The sequence below is a fragment of the Coturnix japonica genome, chromosome 2, assembly GCF_001577835.2.
Source record: "Coturnix japonica isolate 7356 chromosome 2, Coturnix japonica 2.1, whole genome shotgun sequence".
NCBI lineage: Eukaryota > Metazoa > Chordata > Aves > Galliformes > Phasianidae > Coturnix > Coturnix japonica.
The window spans coordinates 4074417-4095830 of record NC_029517.1 but is presented as its reverse complement, the minus strand read 5'-3'; the positions used below and the strand labels follow the sequence as shown (position 1 = coordinate 4095830).

The 21414-nt window shown below is 44.3% G+C and overlaps 1 protein-coding gene across 2 annotated transcripts in view; it reads left to right on the top strand.

The window, feature by feature from the left end:
- The window catches only part of PLCD1 (phospholipase C delta 1), a 41775-nt gene extending 20434 nt beyond the window's left edge, over window positions 1-21341 (top strand). For both annotated transcript variants that reach the window (XM_015852918.2, XM_015852917.2), the window contains exons 4-15: window positions 3705-3834; window positions 7400-7628; window positions 8166-8367; window positions 9437-9581; window positions 10576-10725; window positions 13927-14094; window positions 15248-15404; window positions 15691-15807; window positions 16334-16512; window positions 16996-17128; window positions 19639-19788; window positions 20134-21341. In XM_015852918.2, coding sequence (XP_015708404.1) covers window positions 3705-3834; window positions 7400-7628; window positions 8166-8367; window positions 9437-9581; window positions 10576-10725; window positions 13927-14094; window positions 15248-15404; window positions 15691-15807; window positions 16334-16512; window positions 16996-17128; window positions 19639-19788; window positions 20134-20225 — 1852 coding nt within the window. In that variant the 3' untranslated portion in view covers window positions 20226-21341. The remainder of the gene's footprint in view (window positions 1-3704; window positions 3835-7399; window positions 7629-8165; window positions 8368-9436; window positions 9582-10575; window positions 10726-13926; window positions 14095-15247; window positions 15405-15690; window positions 15808-16333; window positions 16513-16995; window positions 17129-19638; window positions 19789-20133) is intronic.
- Window positions 21342-21414: the final 73 nt, after the last annotated feature.

The window sequence follows — 21414 nt, the reverse complement described above, 5'->3', positions numbered from 1 at the left end:
GAAGGGAAGGGAAGGGAAGGGAAGGGAAGGGAAGGGAAGGGAAGGGGAAGAGTTGGTTGTATGAGGAGAGTGAATTAGTTATTGAATTAAATCCTAGCCTACCTCAGTTCATAGGGAATTTTCCCCCAGGCTGAATTTCACTCAGTAAATTAATTGCATCCATGTGAAAGCAGACTGTCTGTGGGTGTAGTTTTTGCTGGGTTTTCTGCAGTTCCTCTGTGTCTGAGGCTCTGAATGTAACATATGAACCTGCTGGCTGATTTCACCCTGATTTGACAGGGCAGTGGTGGTCATAAAATATTAAGCTGCCTTAAGCTTCACAAAAAAAGGCATCCAGCTATCAGAGAGGAAAACAGATAGCACTTGGCAATGAGGGAAGGCTGTGTGAGCTTCATGCCTGGTTTGACATCAAAGAATCCATGCAGAGGAGGAGTAATGTGAAGTTGTCAGCTGGGGAAAATCACAAAGCTGGAGCCTAAGCCTGAGCAGGCACCAGGGGGCCTTTCCCTCAGCCAAGGCTTCCTCTGTGTGGGTTCCCCACTGGGTAATCATGTACTGATGATGAGGGAAATGGCACATAAATGCTGAGCTTTCATCGGACTTTTCTGTGGATTCTCTGAAGTGTGAAGTCGTGGCACTGAGGGACATGGTTTATTGGTATGGTAGGGATGGGATGTTGTTTGGGCGTGATGACCTCTGTGGTCTTTTCCAACCTTAATGATTCTGTGATTCTGAGTCTAATAAGCACCTGCACCAGCTTGATTGAAGGAGTCAATTCCACTAATACTGATATGAGCATGATAGTGTCCTTGATGGCAGGGGTGCTTCCCAGACAAGTTGAAATCTTGAAGCTTCAGCGCTGTTGGAAGTATTACGCTCTGTTGGTTTACCTTCTGAATGTGAAAGATGCCTCCACTCCATGGTATATGGGGAAAATCTGGGCCACAGAAACCTGTCCCTGGAGATTATCAGTTGATTGCATTGATGAAAAACTTCCCTGTAAGAAGAAATCAGATTGTTAAGGTGCAAGGGGGAAATAACAATGGCATTTGCAAGGGAAGAGAGCTGTAAATTTCCAGCGTGGAAAAGTACCTCTCTGACTTTGGAAAGCAGAATTGGAGCTAAATGGGGTTGGTAGGCAAGCCGTATTTCTGGAAGAGTAATTACTGTGTGGTCCTGGCTTCCAATCTGGGATTGTTTCAGGTCGTTTAACGTAACCTGGAATTACAGAACAGCATGATTTCTCATTTGAAATTTGATGATGTTTAATTAAAGCCTGAGATTTTAAATTTAGTCCATCTTCACTGGGTTTGCTTGGCAGCGTGGGTTTATTCACATCTTCCTTAAACCTCAGAAGCGTGCTCTGCATCTGTGAGCACAGAAGGGGAAGAGACAGTGGAGAAGTGTTGCATCCCCTGCCTGTCCCCCATCCATTGCTGGAGAACTGCTGTGCAGTGGATCTTTTCCAGCCTTAGAAACCTTGCAAAGCAGATAAGGAATGAGATTTTGAAAACAAGTACTGAAAGTGAATACTTTGGTTGTTGCAGGTAGGGTTTGTTTGGCTTCTTATATAATGGAGGTGCCTGTGGTAGCAAGGGGCTGGAATTTGTGTGTTATATGTCCTTTCCAGTCCTATACACCTATAAGATAAAACCTCTGCGTGCTTTAGAAGCATTTCTGATGTTCTTGTACACACAGTAGTGTTTTATTAAGCCTCGGATTCAACCCTCAACAAGTTGGCATAGGTTTTTTAAGCAAATACAGCAGGTATGTGTGCAGGGATGGCTTTAAACCAGAAAACACAGCGGACTTTTCATTTGAGTGGTGTGGCACAGTCTGCTTCGTTTCTGGGATTTGTGTATGAGCTTTTCTTCTGGTTAGGAATAGCTTACCAGAAGTTCTGCAGCATTTCTTTTCAAGCACATTCTTGGGATATCTGCCAGATCGTTTCAGTCATTCTTCTTTGGTTTCTCATAGAAAGCTGGTAGCCCTGAAGCTGGCAGATCCTTTAAAAACAAGAAGCAGGCTCTCTCTGGAGGTATACCAGAATGGGAACACTTCTTCCTTGTCCCCCCATGCCCAAATAGATGATGTTAGGTGAAAGGAAGGCCCACAACCAGGGCTGCAAAATGGTGTTTGTGTCCGACAAGAAGAAATTCAGCTTCCTCTTGTCTCTCTAAAGTTGTGCATTCCTCCTGTGTGTTATCTTAGGAAGTCTGTGAAGGGGGGCTGAGGGGCACAGGTTGGGTAGGAATGGCTGACCCTGCTGCTGGCACCATGTTGGCTCCATGCTGAGCAGATACTCTTTGGAGCAGAGCTGGTGGGGTGGGTGGTGGTGTGCTGTTAGCAGAGCATTCAAGGAGGAGCTCAGACAGGAGCTTCACGATTCAAACTTGTTTTTTTGGGGAACTGCTTCAAGCCAGAGCCTGATTCAGGGCCCTGGAGTATCCTTGAGAGTCAGAGGAAGTGTAACCTCTATTTTCATTTCCATGTGTATGAAAGAGGAATATTCATATTACCAGGCTAAGAGAGATGCAATGTGAGGTCATTGTTTAACACATGCCAAGATTTTTAAAGACAAAAAGCTCAACTTTCCAAGAGACCGACAGAACTACCAAACACTTTCCAAGTGTTTGGAAATATCTGAGTGCAGCGGTAGCTATTGGTGATTACCGTCTTTCAGGGTTATGTCTGCAGCCCCTATAGGCTGTCACTCATCACCTCTTTTTGAAGGTGATTTTGAGAGACCCAGATAAAATGTTATGGCACTATGTCTCCTAGCTGGTATTTGATACTTCTGAATTTTGTTTTGCTGAAATCCATCCTTTTATCTTTTCTGGAGTGAGTTTGGAGCAGTGCTTCCTATGCAAGTCGTGAAAGGTTGGATTTATGGTGATCTAATTGTTATTTCAGTAATTTTTATGTGAAAAAATAGGATTTTCTTCTGGATGGCCTTTGTTATTTGATGGTTAGATACAGTTGGCTTGATGCAAAAGGTTATTACTTTTTAATTTGTTTTTTTGTTTGTTTGCCTGTTCAGATATAATGGAGTGAATATAAATGGAGCTCATAGTAACTATTATCACAGCCACAGTACAAGGCAGAAATAGGCACTGTGTTTTACAAGGGATAGCCAAGACCTGTAAAATATAGATTGGCTTTAGTTACAATAAATTTCTTAAGACATTTAGGTAGGAATACCTAAATAAATATAGAGGACTGTTTGTGTTTCTTTTGGAGAATCCATGTTAAGTATTGAGCATGATGATACACAGTCAGTCAAATTCTTAATGATCAGTTGCCCATACTTGGGAGATCTCTTCATTCTCCTTTCTCCCATCTGGAGGATGCACTTTCTGCCACACAAGAGAAATCAGGGTGTTTTGTGCTGTGGCTGTGTCCAGAAACTCCTGCAGGTTAAATAGAGCTGATATGGTGTTGGCCAGATGGTGACGAGCTTTTCCTGGGTAGTGATTGCTTGTACTACAGAGCACTTTGCTTCTGCCAAAGCATCGCTTTGCCCTTTCCAGAGCAGAAGGTGAAATGATGCAAGCTGTTCAGTGGGAGCATGCTGATTTACAGCAGCAGGGAGAAGTGGTTCAGAATCTTTACCAGAGATTTATGTCTGCCTACCTATGTGCTGTGTAGAGGGGTGGTATTTAGACCTAGCCGACCTGGAGAGGTTTCCTTACATCATCCTGCAGTTGGATTCACACCTGCCTGCGGAAAGCTGATAAGAACAAAGACAACAAGATGAGCTTTAAAGAGCTCAAGAACTTCCTGAAAGAAGTGAACATTGAAGTTGATGACTATCATGCCAAGGAGATTTTCCAGGTAACAAAAGCAAGCAGATAAGTTTTGGCTGTTGGCTGAGGTCAAGGTCTCCCACTGCTTTCAGCATTGGGTGGAGACCTGAGCTAAAGTGAGCTCCTAGAATCTTTTCTTGTACCAAGAAAGTACTCTTAGCTTTTAGTGCTCAGCAGTTCCCACCAACAACTGAGTTAGGATAACACAGTGCTTTTAATAAGGCTCTGTTGAGGTGTTCTTTCTTTACTATTGGCCTTAGAGAAGACAGAACACAGACATGGATAATGTGAGAAAAAGGGAAAGCCAAAGTGCAAGTGCACTGTGAGCCTCAGGAATTTTAGGAGTTCAGCATGCTGTAACTACATGTCAATGCCTGAGCCACCAAAATCAGTTTGGTGAAATGATGAACAATTAAAGTCTCTTCCATCCTAAGCCATTCTACGGTTCTGTGATGTGGGGGAAGGTTCTCAGCAGATCTTGAAGAATTTCACCTTGCAGAATCACCATGATATACAGCCTGATGTGGCTGGTATATTCTATGGTATGTTTTCTACTCAGGAAGACCATGGAAAAACAGCAAAAAGGCTGGAATTCCTCTGGCTGAGTTAGATGTCTCCTAGTGCAGGCACCTATGCTGCAAGTAGTCACCAGCACTTAACATCCCCTTTGCTATTGGTGTTGATCAAACCAATATTGTAGACCAGGGTGTGGTTCACCTCATCCTAAAGGTGATACCTCATACTTATCTTCAAACATCAAAGATCTGAATCATATGTGGCAACATTTAGAAGGGAGCAGCAGGATTGGAAACTTACCAAAGTTCAATTCTCTTTTTGCTTGAGGACTCCAAGCAGTAACTAATCCCTCATTCATCCTATCTAAATGTGGGCAGCTAGTTGGAAGTACCCTTATTAGACCTGTAATTGTTCTGAGCTTCCTGTATAGCCAGGGGAAAGAGAAGATGTTAATTAACCCTCTGAATTAACATCCAAAAGGTTAATTCAGATCTCTTGTGTGGTGAATTGCCTCTAAGGAGAGTCTGTCTCACTCTATTTGACCACTGAATCCTTAAGCAATTATGTTTTCATTTCACATATCCCCTAAATTTAGGTGGACCGTGAGACACTACAGCATATTAAAATGGTGATCATCTTTTCTGTCTTATTGAGTTTTGCTTCATTTAGTCACGGGAAGGGAGGGCAACCAAGAGGTTTAAGGGAGAGCTACAGGGCATGTTCTTACATTATTCTTGCTTTTTGTCACATAACTCTGTGTCGACGTCTAGATTGTAGACACGTTTAAGTGAGACATATGCTGTGTAGCCAGAAACTGTGCAGAGCTCCTGTAATTGCTCACTTCATTCCAGTGCATTAGAAAGCTTCTGACTCTCTGTGGCAAACTAAAGTTCATTCAGGAATTGTTGTCTGTGATCTATACAAATGAGCTGAATCACAGCTTTTTGAGCTGAAAATCTAATTTGGAGCTCTTGTAGCCCAAGCAGAAGGAGCCCAGTTTTACACTGTGGATCTGATCCATCCTATAATATGACTGTGATGCCAGTGCTCTTGTACTTTGTTCATTGCAGCCTTTACTGGCTACTAACGAACAAAGTTACTGAGGTACATTAGCTATAATGACTTCCTAGGAGCCACATCATTATTTTTCGTGTAGTGTCTTAAAGAACATCTATCATTCACAGCATCCCTGCAGTCTCCATCAGTTTCCCTCCTCACACTCCTTTTTTCATCTGCTAAATGTCATGCTCAACTTAGCTTGAGATCTGCCAAAGCCACAGCGCAAGATGATACAGACACAGAAAGCAGCAAGGAAAAGGTGCTTCCTGGACAGCTCAAACTTGTTTTCAAAGTGTCTGTAGTATTGAACATCTCATAGATGGTTAAATCCTTGAGATGAGCCCATAGCTTTTAACAAACAGATTCTGAAATTGGAACAAGTTGAACTTTTTCCTCTTGATTCAGTTTGTGAGACACAACATGTCATGATCATTTTGTCTGGTTTTATATGTGTGCCATAAACTGCTGGTGAAAGGCAGTGGAGGACGTACTGCATGAGGACAAATAGTCCCGTATTATCATCTTGTTTGGACAACTGCCAAAGCTGCTATGGCCATCGCTGGGATCATTGGAAGGGTTAGGCTGAGATTAGCGTGGTGACTAATTAAACTGAGATGTGCATTTTGCTCATAAAACCCAGGTCAATAGCTCGATCTCGATGTGAGATCAAAGGTCAAAAGCAATTGAATTCCTCTGTTTTGACAAGTTGCTGTATTTCAGCTACATCCCAGTATCTGGTAGCCAGTTGTCCATTTCAAGGGTGAAATGAAATTCTCTGCAACCTCTTCTGTGTGGTCTGGATCACATGCTGTGTGTCGACTTCAGATGGTGAGGGAGAGAAAATTTTAGGCCAAAAACCAAGTAAGGCAACCACGTCCTGCAGGCACTTCATGTCCTGTTGGAGATTTGTCATCCATGGCAACAGTTTGATTTCTCAGATGTAACTGAAATGTCAGATGTGAGTGGGCTGCCTTACCACTGCTGGGGGTCTGTTTGCTTGCTATAGACATTGGGAGAGAGGGAATCATCATAATTACAAGGCATTAACTGGATGTGGTTTGACTGCTGCAGTTTGCTGAGAACACTTTGAAGTGATATAACATTCCCTGCCACGATTCCCCTGAGATTGGCTCCTGCTTTCCGTTACAGCTTGTTTTGCTCAGCCGTATTTACTGCAGAGGTTTACAAACCAGAGATAACAAAAATAACAGCTGTTCACCTCTCTATGAGGAAATCTGTTAGGAACAAACCACAACTGGTCAGCCAAGTTCATGGTGGTGTTAGCCCTGTAAGAGCTGTGACTGGGTAGAGAAGTTAAAACCATTGCAAAGCATGGAGGCATGAAGAATTTGTATTGCAGCTCCTTGAGAAACTGATACCTGATTTGCAATTTTATGGGGATTTTGCAACTTGGTGGGGATTTTTTTTGAGAAGAATGGGAAATTTCCATAGACAGAGAATCGTTTATTTTTTTTTTCCCTACCTAAACAAGCACATGTATGGTGGGATTCTTTTTAAAGTCAGATTTGATATTGTCATTGCAAGCAGTCCTGCTAACTAGCCTGGTTTGTCTCTTGAGGTTCAGACCCACTAGGATCGAGGGAAAGGTCTTTTCACTTTACCTACCAGATTTTACACCAGATGTATTAATTGCTTCCATATAGTGCTCCACCTCTTGAGATCAAGAGGTACATTTCTCTTGACCCTTGATTTTTGCTTAGATTGTAAGGAATCTTCCTTTTAACTCATGTTTTGCATAGCACGTAGCGCAGTGGAGCTCGGGGCCATGCCTGGTGCTCAACATACTGATAATATGAATAGATAATGATAATAACTGTAACCATTATGTGACTATAAGGCCTTATTAATGAGAACCATTCACTGTGCTTCTCATTCACTGGCCAGTAACCGTTTCCAATTATTTTGTGTTCTGCGTTGTGTAGCCCTGGTGCAGATTACGGCTGGCATATGCCAGAAGGAAGGAAGGTTTTCACTCCATTTCCCCTCTACGTTTACAGCAATGTGACAAGTCCAAAACAGAGACTCTGGAGGATGATGAGATAGAGGAATTTTACAAGATACTGACAGAGAGAAAGGAAATAGACACGATCTTCCAAAAGTACTCAGATGCAGAAGGGCTCATGTCCTGCCAGAACCTGGTGAGGTTCCTCTATGAGACGCAGCAAGAAGAAGATGCTGTTGTTGCTGCCCCTCCGTTAATTCAGAGATACGAGCCCAGCGAACGAGGTAAGTTGGAAAGCCTGGTTGGTTTTGGTTAAAATCTTACTGTCTTGATGAACTCTGAATTACTTGGCTATTGCTTCTACAGCCCCGTTGTGATGTTTTCTCTTTGAAACCATTCCGAAAACAGCAGTCTTGTAAAGGAACACCATCAGCTTACGAAAAGAAGGGGGAATGAGAACCTGGGAAATATTTATGCTCATATTTGGCTTAGGTACTATGAGCATCTGGAGAGCGGTTGACCTAGAGTTGGTTAGAGAGCAGTGGCACTCCTGTGGGAAAAGCTCTGATGGCTTATTCAGATATCAATCATCACATAACTTGCAATGTGGCAATATTTCTGTTCATCAAAGCAGGGAAAAAGATAAATATTTTTGTATGCAAGCACGTGGAAACCCATAAGGTGATGACATCTCTGAGTGCCTAGGGAGCATGTTTTACCTTTGAGACCATCGGGGATCAGCAGGCATCGTGGTGAAGGTGGCACCACAGCCTGACTGTGTCAGATTTTAAGCATGGGGTTTCTGTCTATTCATCTGGCAGCCAAGAATCGTAACGCCATGACCAAAGATGGTTTCCTGATGTACTTGCTGTCTGATGATGGGAATATCTTCAACACCTCTCACCGTAAAGTTTACCAGGACATGACTCAACCTCTCAGTCACTACTTTATATCATCCTCACACAATACCTATCTTATGGATGACCAGCTTACAGGCCCTAGCAGCACAGAAGCCTACATCAGGTAATGCGTGTGTGTGTTTATGTGTGAATGTGTTTAAGTACCTGTGAGATGTTAGTTTGCATTACAGAAGACATAAGGTGCTTAAGTCATCTTATGAGACATTTATACTGCCAGATGCAAGAGAGCTAAGAGTTGACCTCTCATCCTCAGACTAGGAAACAACGACTAAAATAAAACAGCAACTATCTCGAGTCCCAAGTTTAATGGAGCAGAGAATGAAATCTGGTACGCGCTACTGAAAGTAGCTATCTGAATTGCTCTTACGGTACCTTAAAACTATAGAATTACCTTTTGTCTTTGGAAAAATAAATCACAGTTCTTACTGCAGTCATTTAAAGGACTTGTGTTATCAGAAATGTATCAGGAGTTGCATAAAAGAGGCAAGATCACCTCCAAGGAAGTTAAGTCTTTCATAAGGAACTTTGATGTGAAAGAAAATAGAAGTATGGATACGTGGAAGGAGTTTCAGATAGGAATTCATACTGTAGACTCAATTTGGGAAACTGGCCCTCAGCTGTCTCCCCAGATGTAGTTGAGTTCCCCCACCTCCCACCCTGACAGCTTGGAGGATTCATCCCTCAGATCTTATCAGATCTTATCAGATCTAGGTGAAGAACGTACATCATCCAGGCTTCATGATCTGGCTTCTGTAGCTGACTTACTTTCTTCCAGTACATTTCTTCTCTTCACCATCTTTGGGAAAAGACTTGGGGCACAAATCTGAATGTCCTTTCTCACCTAACTCTTACTGTGTCTCCTTCAGATAGCCCTTCGCTTGGGCTTTCATGACCTCTTTTCTCAGATCCCACTGTGCCTTCCTTGCTCAACCTAAAGCTCTCTGTTGCCCTTGAGCTCTCCTGATCCCATCCTTCCTCCATCTGCTTTCCCTGTTTTTTCCAAGCTTTCCTTCCTACCTTGATCACTGAACTGCCCATCAACCTTCCCAGCCTGTGACTGATCCACTTTCTGCCTTGAACCTGGAACTTCCCATCTGTCTTCCCAGGCAATACCTGTGCCTGATCCTGAGCAGAAGGTTTAAAACCCAACCAGGTCCCTTCTTTGTTTCTAGAGCCCTCACCAAAGGTTGCCGCTGTGTGGAACTGGACTGCTGGGATGGCCCTAACTCGGAACCTGTCATTTATCATGGCTACACTCTCACCTCCAAGATCCTCTTCAGTGATGTCATTAAGGCCATCAAGAACTATGCTTTCAAAGTAAGGGTGAGAGTCCTGAGACTCTCTAAGATTTCTCATACTATACTGATAGCAGATCTCTGCTCTCCCAGCAGAGAGCTTAAAATTGAATACTTGACCTTTAATTTTCTATGGGTAGAAGATGTGTGCTTCTGTCTAGGCATCCAGGTTCTGCTTTCTGAACAGATTCATTCCTGGAAGTTTCTGATCAGGCAGGGCACAGCCTAGGGATGAGTTTAAGTCTGTGCTAGCACAACTAGATATTGGACCCCCCTGAAATTAAAATAACGCCCAATTTCTTGAATATACATGGTAGGAAATGCAAGCAAACCTTTGATTTACTTGGCTTTGATGCCTCAGGGTCTGTTGTTACATTGGAGGAATTATACCAGTGTGTACTGGGGGAACTGGTGCAAAGGACTGCTTCTGCTCTGCTTCAAAAGGAACAAACAGGTCTGGATTCTTATGTGGCAATGCTAGGCTAGCAGCCTTTAAACTCCTTGGGTGTGCTTTCTGCTATTTCCCTTCCATGCACTCGACTTGAGAACCAGTACTGAGTTTTCTTTGGGGCTGTAAAGCAGAGACAATGGCAATGCCTTCAGCACACAAAATATCCAGGGGGCCATAGAGCACCAGGTCAAGCCTGTATGTGAATGCAGGAAGGATTCAGGTCGCTTAAGGATCTAAGCAAGCCTCCTTTCCCAGTCTTCTTCTGACTTAGGAAGGTTCTCTGACAGCGGTGCAAGTGGAGAATGAAGGCACAGGGAGCCTCACAAACTGCCCCATCAAAGGCATCCTGATCCAGCCTGCTGCCCTGTCCATGGGATCATCATTTCTGCAAGGCATTAGTGTAGGTCTGAGTAGCCAGTGCACAGCTCAATTGGTCCATTTTTTCTTTATCCCTACTGCTGACGCACTCATTTACAGAGAAAACAACAATGGAGTTTATATCAATTGTTCTAGGATGGTAAAATCTCAGAGTTCAATTATGATGGATGTTACTGTCTTGTCTTAGACTTCACCGTACCCTGTCATCATCTCCCTGGAGAACCACTGCAGCCTCGACCAACAGAAGGTCATGGCTCAGCACATGACAACGATCCTGCAGGACATGCTGCTGGTCGCCCCGATTGATGGAAGCAAATCCCAGTTCCCCTCCCCAGAGGTGAGCAAAGCCACTCCTAGCACTTTCTGCCCTCTGAAGGTGGGACAAGAGAGGTCTGTGTTCTTGCTGGGTGCTAACTGGGGAACCAGTGGGAATTACACTTGCTGTCAAATAGAGTTTACCTGGGGGCAGTGGCAGAATAAGAAATAGCAATAGTTGTTAGAAATACCCTGTGTCTCAGAGGAGATATTCCTGAAGAGCCAAACACATTCCTGGCCTGCTTACTGAAGCGAGGCAGCATCCTTTGTCCCATGAGGAAGGAACGCAAGGGAGCTGAGTCCTGAGTATTGTGTCTGCTCCCACACCCACACCCTGAAACTGAATATGGCCAATCCTCTGATTGAAACCCAGGCTGCTGATAAGGGCTGAAAGGACAGCTATAATTACTTGTCCCTTGAAACCCAAAGGGAAAAAGCAGCACAAGTGGCCTAAAACTGGGTCAAGTGTGAGATATTCTTCCACTGAGAATGGCCTGGGGTGGCATGGTGGTGTGGAGGCGGTTATAGAAGAGTCCTTGGAGGACAAGGGAAGGTGGGAAGTTGCCTGGAGGACAGGTGCCGCTATGATTCCTATGCATTATGGCAGCTATGAGGCCATGAGCTGAGCTTGGAGCCTGCAGGGGGAAGGAGATACACAGCCCTCGTAGTTTGCCACTGCAAGAATATCTGGTAATTAGAAAAAAAAAAAAAGAGAATGGAAATGGAATCTTCATATGAAAAAAAACACATTGTTTCCAAAAAAAGAAGCCAAAATGTTCATCTGTTTCCACCCTTTGTGTCTGTGTTTTCTTTCTTTCTTCCCTCCTAAGCACTTTTCAGAACCAGACTGTTGTGTGAGTAGCTGCTGTTCCCTTTATATCGCATTTCATTTGCCAGGAGCTGGAGGAGAAGGGCTGGCCAGGGCTGGATGGAGTTTGTGGGTTGGAGGAAGGTGACAGCAGGGGAGAAAAGGGGATAGGGAGGGGGAAATGAGCCACCCCAAATATCTCCTCTGCTTTTTCTCCCTCTCTCTTTTCCTCATTTCCCTTCCTGACTTTCCCCTTTTTGTTTGGGAACTCTGTGCCTCACTTGACACAATGCCTGGCACGGAGGGAAGCTGATCCGGTTTGCTCCCTCGGCACTGATGCAATAAATTGGGATGATTCATGGTTTTTAATGGTGCTGCTTCAGCGAGACCTTTGCACTGGCACAGACAAGCAGCCTCCATTTCAGAAGTGACTCTTCCCCAGTGAGGTTACACCCAGCATGGAGGCAGGTCACCACAGGCTCTTACTGAGTTGGAAAATCAGTGTTTTCAGTGTTACATGCTGGTTTTATTTATCCTCAGTGTAGGATGGGGGAAAGCTGCTGACAGCCTTTCAAAACACCGCCTTGTGACCAGGGCATGATATGAAGAAAGGAAAGTGAAACACCAGGGAAGGAAACGTGTGATGTGTGCTTAAGGGGATGACCCCAGCTTCCCAAAGATGTTTTTCCCATTCCTGTGCTTGTCTGACCTCCTGTTCTGCGTGCCCAGGTGGACACATTGCCCTCACTGGAACAGAAAAGCCCAGATCTACCTTTATTGAATGGATGTGGGATGATCTGCTCCAGTGGAGGGACTGATCCATTTAGTTTAAAGTGAGATGAAATACCAATGTAGTAACACATATCCTTTTTCCTCCATTACTTTTCCTCTGTTTTCCTGCCATGTGAACTAGAACAGTTTGTTTTGTGGAAAACACATTGAAACCGAAGCACTAAGAACAGAAAAACAGCAGAAAGCCCTTAGATTTTCCACTTCCTTATGAGGCTGGTGTGGGGAAGCCAGAGAAAATGTAATATATTTTTTTTTCTTAGAAAAAAAAATGCAGGATTCACCACTGGGAGGAGATCTGAAAGTCTGTAAATAAAAGCAGGCAGAGCAGAGTGACTTAGCAGGGCAATGTTAGTAATTAAAGGAAGATAACACAGTTTATAGTCACACTACCAATGCACAATACAGCCCTGGGCAAGCAACTCGTTTATTAGGTTCCATTTAGGAATGGAGTATTAGGCTACAGAAAGTATCTTCATCCTGAGAGCAGAACGCAGTGTGGCAGTCAGCCCTTTGTATCCATGTACTTGAGCACATCACTTTGGCCTGCTTATGAACTAGTTAGTCTAATCAGGGCAGTTGGTGTAGTCCACCTCCACCCAAGTGGTTGTCTAATCACATCCTAGGGCTGTTAGTTCTCTCTGTTGACTCTAAAGGAGGTGTCAAAGGCACAGAAGGCACAGAAAGTACATAAGGAGGTAAGGAGTTGCATCGATTCCACCATGCTACATGTTCTGTGTGCACTCCAGCATGCTTGTAGCTTTTCCTACTTTCTTAAGTTATGTTCCACTTTGGGCTTGCCACAGGTGGCTGGAATAGCTTGGTCTACTTGTTGGTCTACTAGGTCTACTTGTTGAGTATTTATTGAGCCTTTCAGCTAATGCCTCTCCCCAAGACAAGGAATCTGCTCAACAGAGTCAAACTGATGAGCTGAATGTCTTCCCCTCAGGCTGGAAATACTTAATATCACATGAAGGGGAACAAATTCAGGTGGAGCACATGCATGTATGTATATGTGTCTATGTCTGTCAGCTTATTTAAAACCCTGCTAAAGGGGATAAGCATCCAGATTTTGGACTTTGCTTCTTAACACCACAGCACACTCCTCCCAGCTGCTCTTATGGAGCTTCTGAGTGACAGAGTAAGTTCCTCAGAGCAAACAGATCATTTGTGGTAGCTGAAGAAAAATGTTCTTGGCTACTTCCTCAAAGGCCAGTGCCAAACTTCAGCTCAAATCAAGTTTCATCCACAGCTTAGCCAATCATTGAGGAGCTGGGCTGGTCTCCACAGTGACACGATGCAATTTGCTTGCACCCACAAAAGGGGAATAACATTGCTTTAAAAAAGATCTTTGGTTTTCCACAGTCCTGTCATTTGAGAACAGTGGGGCTTGTTGCTTTTGGTGGAAGATGCAGATATGGGATGTTGCTGAAAGAAGAGGGGATGCATTACATAGAGTTATATTGGTTAAATATGAGGTTGTATTTTTCTGGTATGAGCAGCACCCTCCAGAGCCAGCAGTGCCAAACACATTCATGTGGCAGCAAATCTCCCACTGGCTTAAATGCAAAGTGCAAGGTAAGGGAACAATCTGCTAATCACCTTTGCCTACTTTTCCTTGTGCAGCAACTGAAAGGGAAGATCCTTGTGAAAGGCAAGAAGCTGAGCAGACAGGAAGACCCCACTGGGACAAATGGGAACAACAACCTGGAGGCTGAGGATGTGTCTGATGAAGATGAAGCAGCTGAAATGGAAGATGAGTCTGTGAAGACAGAGATACAGCAGAAGGGAAAGGTAAGTAAAAGGAGTAGCTGGATCCCTAAAAGGGCTAGACCTGGAGAGGCAGGAAAGCTATCAAATAGATCTTTTATGTGTTGTACTGAGAGACATGATTTAGGGGGAGAATGGTTGGGCGAGATAATCTTAGAGGTCTTTTCCAACCTTGGTGATTCTGTGATTTATGGATGCAGTGGAAGAGTACATGTTCAGTCCACTTCCATCTGACTTCCAGATATCAGTTTCTCATGAATCCATCGTCACCTTGTTAGTTAATGGGGGCTTAATTGTTTTCTGGTAAAATTTTTGGACATGCCTGTACCCTCACTGACCATGTTTTGATGACCTTGTGTGGCAGAAAGAGCTATGGGAAGAGTGTGTCAGTTTCCCAATGGGATGATTGTCTTGGGGTGGAAAAGGTTTACCACCACAACAGTATTTTGCTCCCTATTGTGAGGGCATTCATTTTATTTTTCAGACTGTCATTGTGAAGGCTATATTCCTTGTGGATCAGATTCATAGATACCATAAATTCATTCAGTCCCACCAATGACAAAATTGATTGATATTTCCTCTGGACCTGGTCTGATATATGCTTTCCTTTGCTGATTTGTTCACCCTTTTGGGGTTTTATTTCCTTTTCTAATCTGTGGTCAACACTGTGTATCCTTTTGAAGACTGCAATTTTCTTTTCTTGCATTTGGTGGGAGCTGATGACACTCATTCCACTTGTGGATCAAGGCTGTGGAGTCGTTGTCACCAAAGCATTGTGAGAACTTCCTAGTTCAAGACAAAAAAGCCAAAGGTCTGAGGCACAAGGGTGTCAAAACATCTGTTTCATTCAGGAAGTCAGTGATGTCAGTGGACAGGCCAGTGGCTGCTGAAGTGTGCCCATACTGTTACCTATGTAGGTAACAGCAGAGTTGTTATTCTGCATGATGATCTGAGAGGAGGGATTAGCCCTCTCTGTGCAGGGTAAGGGACACAGCAAGGGTAGCCTGCCCCTTTACCACCCTGTATCTGCATGAGGGGGCCATTGGGTGCTGATGCTAGGTATCCTTTCCATCTGCAGCTGATGAAAAAGGGCAGACCCAGAGTTAGTAGAGAAAACACAGTTATTACTTTAGAGTAGAACTGCAGAAGCACCTCACAGATCTCTTGCTTCTTTTAGAGTGACACCCTCAAGCTGGCCAAAGAGCTCTCAGACACAGTTGTCTACTGCAAGAGTGTTCATTTCAATGGCTTTGAGGACCCCAGCCACCCTCGGGCTTTCTATGAGATGTCATCATTCACAGAGAGCAAAGCTCTGAAACTAGCTCAGGAGTCTGGTATGTATGTTCTGCCTTGGCAAAAGGCCATCCGATGTCCCAGTCCCCCATAAAGTAACAGATAGTGGTGATTAAACATGAAGCACCCCAAAGCCATACGTCACAGGATGTTACCAAGAAGGGTATTTTCTGCAGGCATTTCACACTCAACCAGACTAGACAGAGAAGCTCTATATACAGCAGCATCAAGAAAAAGTAGCCCCCATCACTGAAAAGAACCCAACACTGAAAGAGAATCTTCTTCTCTTCTTCTTCTTATTATTATTACTGTTATTCTTTTCTATAGGAAACAGTTTTATTCTTCATAACATCAGGCACCTGAGCCGGATATACCCTGCAGGCTGGAGGACAGATTCTTCCAACTACAGTCCTGTTGACTTGTGGAATGTCGGCTGCCAGATTGGTGGGTGCAACGGGGAGCTTGGAGAGGGTTAAGCTGGTCTTGTTAATCATGACCTGGCCAAAGTAAGGCTTTGGCTGAGGTAGATGATCAATTCCAGGCCAATTACAGGCAGAGAGTCTCAGTGACCACTGGAAGAGATGAGCTCTTGTAACTACTAGGAGAGTCTTTAAGTAGGCAGAGAAACAACCTGAGAAGGATTTGTGGCTTTGCTTTAATTAATGGGTTTATCTAGAGGATGTGGTTGTTCGATTAGGTGATAAAAAATACAATGCAGGACATTTTTTGGCCCTCCTGCAGTAGGCAGAAGGGTGACTGAGATGGCCATAATGGCTTCTGCTTCTGACATCTCCGAATGGAAGAAATCCTCAGGGCAAGCAGACTGTGAGGGGCAGAGCTTATCAGTGCTCTTTGAAGCATGGAAAAGTCAATGTTTATGTCTATGAAGTGCAATTTCATGTGAATAGAGTTGGTAGAAAAAGACTCTTATTGATTTATCTGAAAGTGACTGAGCTTATTTATGTTGCAGTTGCCCTAAATTTCCAGACAGGAGGCACAGAAATGGATGTCTACCAGGGCCGGTTCCAGGACAATGGGTTTTCTGGGTATGTCTTAAAGCCGGAATTCCTCCGGGATGAGCAAACCAAATTCAGTCCAAAATCCATCACAGAAGGAACATGGGGGACAAAGAAGAAGCTTCTGCTTAAAGTAAGAATAGAAGTCTGAAAATGTTCTCAGTAGCGTCCATTTTGGGGGGCTGTAGGTTGTACCTTCTTTTCCTGGTCCCACATGGACAATGTTATCCTAACGACTCATTTTCCACTATGGGAATCTTTCTCAGTCCTGCATGGACTCTCATTCTCCAAGCGCACGTGTAATGTTTGGCAGTAGGAGAGGTAACTGACAGTATTTACTACAGATGAACATACAGTCATGTTATAGACACGCGATCAGCATTCACCACTGTTATTTCCAAGTATCACCCGCTCATGTTGGCGAGAGACAGAGAAGTTGCCTTTTTCCTGACAATATTTCATGAGATGCTTTAGATTATTAAAGATTCCTCTCAAGAGTGTCTCAATGCTGGCTCTGAAAGACCAGCACCAGCAACAGGTCTTGTTATCCTGAAGGAGGAGAGGGAACAACTCTGTCCTGCTGGCATCCTGATCTTTTGTTCTGTTTCCTCCACAGATCATCTCTGGTCAGCAGCTGCCCAAAGTTAACAAAAGCAAAAACTCCATCGTTGATCCTAGGGTAACAATTGAGATCCATGGCGTCCAACAGGATAACAACAAGAAGCAAACCAGAGTCATTGAAAACAATGGTAAGGGGTTTTCTTCCATGCTGTGATGCCCTGGGGCTGTAACCCTTTGGTTTCATGTAGCAACATCTTCCTCATCAGGACCTGCTGCCCTGTGGCCTGCCCAGATACATCCAAATTTACTGACACAAAACAAATACAGTAGGCAATGATGGCCTGCTTCAGTGCAGGGACCCTAGCTATACAATTGATTGATGTCCATGTGGGGTTTTTATTTCTCTCTTTTATTTCTGGGCTGTTTGGAGACAGAACTTGCCTGCAAAACAACATCATCCAGCTGAGTTGTTTTGAGATTGGCTGCCAGATCTGCAGAGCTAGAGATCTGAGAATCTGGGTCCATCTTCTCTATACAGAGTAAGTGGAAGATGGCAATAATAAATCCCTTAGCCTTCTCCAGGTGGAAGAGCTTGAGCTCTCTCAGCTTCTTCTCGTATGTAGTGTAGTCTGTGCAAAAGCAGAACATTTCCTGTAGTTCAGAAGCTTCTCACAAGGCACAGACACTGCATCTGCTCATTCTTTTGGTCAGAGCATCTCCAGTGCTAAATGAATGCACATCACAGCAGTGTAGCAGATGAGGGAAGGAGGCTGTAAGCCTGCTGATCCAAAGAGCCAGGCTTCTTCTTCACAGTCATACAGATATTTCACCTCCACATGGACCACATTGGTCAAACATGGCCATGGCTTTCCTACATGCCATCAAAGTCAGAATGCTGTGGCTTTCAGCAGTAGTAGAGGGCAAGTTCAGTTTTCTTTTCTGTGAGAATAACCAAGGCAAGAGGAGTCTGAGAAATCAGCCCTCTCCCTCACAAACACACACACAGGCATGGCTTTTGTGCATGGAATCAGAGCCAAGAACTAGAAAGGCAATGAGTATTTTCCTCCCTGCTAACACTGTTTCCCTTTTCCTCCTTTCCTGTTTGACTAAATCTGGCCCAGTTCCGAAAGCTCACGGTCATTTCCTTTGCCTACAACCATTTTTATAATGTCTGAAGTAAAGACTGTGTAAGGAACATTTTAGAGAGGCCAGGCCTATTCCTGAGGGCTGCTCAACTCACTTGGCCCCATTGCCAGGTTGTGACTGGCAGGAGGGATAATGGAAGGATTCTGGAGGGGGAGGTACCCAGTGAGAAGTAAACTATCAGTGTTGGAAAGGGCCAGCTGCAGAGATGGGTTTGCATTTCCAAACGGGGTTCTGGGGCTGAAGCAATGGGCTGAGGATGCAGGTTGAACCCCAGTTGTGCAGGCATGGAACTCCAAAGGGAGTGAGAACCTGCAGGTTCAGCAGCTCTTGGTGTCTCACTGTGGCTCTGAGATGGGCTGAATCCCCCCAAAGATATCAGCACAATTAGATTTCCTGTCCTAAGGTTAATGACTTCCCTTTCAGTTTTGTGATTTCTTCTCTCATGGGACCAGTCACTCTTTTTTTTTTCCCAAGGATGAGTGGGATCAGGAGCACATGTGTGTTATCAGAACAGTCCAGTTGATTTAATCCCGTGAAGTCCAAATAAAATGCAGCAACTCAGCACAGGTATTTTGCTATGGCAGTATTCACAGACCCACCTGGAACCTTCAGAGACAGCTGAAGGATCTCTGCCTCCTATTGCATCCCCCACAGACCCTCTGTGACCAGCAGGCTTGAGCTGATGTTTAGCTGCCCTTGCGCTTCTACTGAGCACAGGCTGTGCTGATGGCAGTGGAGTTTCGAACAGGATGTTCTTCCCTCTTCTCCTGTTTGTTTCTGGGGAGTGGTTTGTTGAAACTGCAGGGAACAACCACAGTGACCCAGAGGGGAAAGCATTGCGTTTTCTTTTTGTCTCTCATCCGACATGATGGTCATGGCTTTGTTTTCTTTGTGAGTCTGGATCAGAAGCTCCTTACCCATGTCAGAGGTGGGGCTAGTCTGGCTGTCTGAGAAACTGCCATTATTCAAGGTCACATAAACCACTTTGTCCATAGACCTGGTGATGCTTTTTATCATCAGGCACTTCTCACTGTAGACAGGGAAACCGAGGCACTGAATTATGATGGATGGGTGCACTTTGAGCAGTCAGTGATGTGTAAAGCCCCAGAAAGCTGTCACAACACAAAGGTGTGCGTTATGCCTTCTCTCTGCTCTCTCCTGGTGGTCCATTGGGTGGTCCATTGTGGAGCCAGCAGTTGGACTCAGTGATCCTTACGAGTCCCCTTCCAGCTCAGGGTGCTCTATGATTCTGTGATTGGTCTGGGGTGTTAAAATGTTTCTGTTGGTCTAATGGCAAAACTAAGATGCATATATCAGCCAGTGAGAGCCTTTGGAGCAAAGCTGAGTTCAACCCCCTTCTGCCTCTCACTGCCTTCTGCAGGTGCAGTGCTGAGGTCAGCAGCAAACATCCTAAGCTGAAGGATTTATTAATACCAGGTGTTTTCATAAACAGTGGGAGCAAAAATCTCGGCACTTCCTGCTTGTAAGCATCTCTTACCTCCATCCTTGCATGTGAGCAGCTCTAATCTCCTTCCTTATCTATATTGTTCAGGCTTCAACCCGAACTGGAATGAAGAGTTTACATTTGACATAGAGATCCCTGCACTTGCCCTGGTCCGATTTGTTGTAGAAGACTTTGACGTGTCAACCAAGAACGACTTCATTGGGCAGTATACCGTTCCCTTCACCAGTCTGAAGCAAGGTAAGGCCCTGTTCCCCATTACATATACCCAGTGACTGCTTTGGGAATCTCCTGTGTCCAATGTAAGAGATCCAGAGCCCACCACACCTTGGGTTAGAACTTGTCCTTGCTCTGTGGTCTGAGTAAGATATGGATGACTTATTGAGCAGCTGCTGTCACCAGTGGCCTTGGGTATGTTGTGTTACCAGTGCCCAATGCCATGTCTCTCTGACCTACCTATTCCATGGGGCATGGGGAACAAAGAGGTTTCAGGGACAGGGAAATGTCATTACAGGGTCTTGGCAAGTGCTAGGAAATGTCTTTCTGACAGGACTAAAGGCCACTCTCCATCTGTGCTCCTTCCAGGTTACCGCCACATTCACCTTCTGACCAAGAACGGAGACCCGTACTCCTCCTCCACCCTCTTTGTGTATGTCAACATCCAGGACTGTGATTAGCAGCTCAGCTCTCCCAGGGTGTGTTGGACCATCTTACAGACCTAGAAGGAACTCAGCATGTGTCGTCTGCCAATGTCAGGGTCCCATCCAACCCCTGGTGCCTTCTCCAGAGCAGCACATGGTGCCCGTGGGGACCTGATGTGAAATAGCCATCAACTCCCTCCCTCCTGCGAGTTGGAAACATCCTAATGCTGCTGTTGAGATTAATCCTTTTGTACCTGTCCAACCAATCCAGCTGTGTTTTTGAGTTCACTTTATATAGTGTCGTTTTTAATTCTGCTTTTAGTAAGAAGATAAAGACTTCTTTTTAGCCAATTACAGCTCCTGGTTTGGGTTTGGTCACATGTCTGGACAAAATACTTAATGTCTTAGCAAGAAAAACCCACCTTGGCACTGAAACCAGTGGCCAGATACCAGGTGACTTCTTGCAGATTCAGATGTCAGCCATCCTTTACCATATGAAGTCTTAGAGGACACGATTCTCCTCTTATCTGTTACAGATTAAAACAAGAAAGCTGCACTACAAAGGGCCGTGTTATATAACTTGACTTTCTTTTTGTATTATAATAAAAAATACATGAATACTGCTCTGCCTTGTGTGCCTGGCTTCCAGCCAGATCACTTTGCATTCAGAGCCTGTCTCTTATTCTGTGAAGGAGAACAGAGCTGCCGAATGGCAGATTTCCCTCTATCCTGAAGTGAAACCCACTCAGAGGGACCTCAGAGAAGATCTTTTGGCCATGAGAGTGGAAATAAATACACTGAACTGACAGAAGGGCTTTTTTTTTTCTGTTGTTTTCTTTTTTTGTGTGTGTATGGTAAAAACTTGTTTTTATAGGAAAATCTCTTTTTTAACCCAGAGGAAGCAGTGGTAGAAAGAGTTTTAAATGTTAGCTTGGTCCCATTGCACTGCAGAGGTAACCCAGCACAAGCAGACTAAAGAGTTTTGAACAACAACCCAGTATTTATGGCAAAAGGTGGTTTGTTTGTTTTTTTTTCCTAGCACAACTATGGAGTCAAGTGAATGTTGTTGAAATAAAATAATATATATTTTGAAGCTCCAATGATGTTACTAACACTGTGTTAAGACTATTAAAGAAGTCTGGAAAAGCCCAATTACTTGTCACTGTTTGCCTCTTTGGCTTACCTGAATGCAACACTCATGAACTTGGAAACATATCTGCTATGC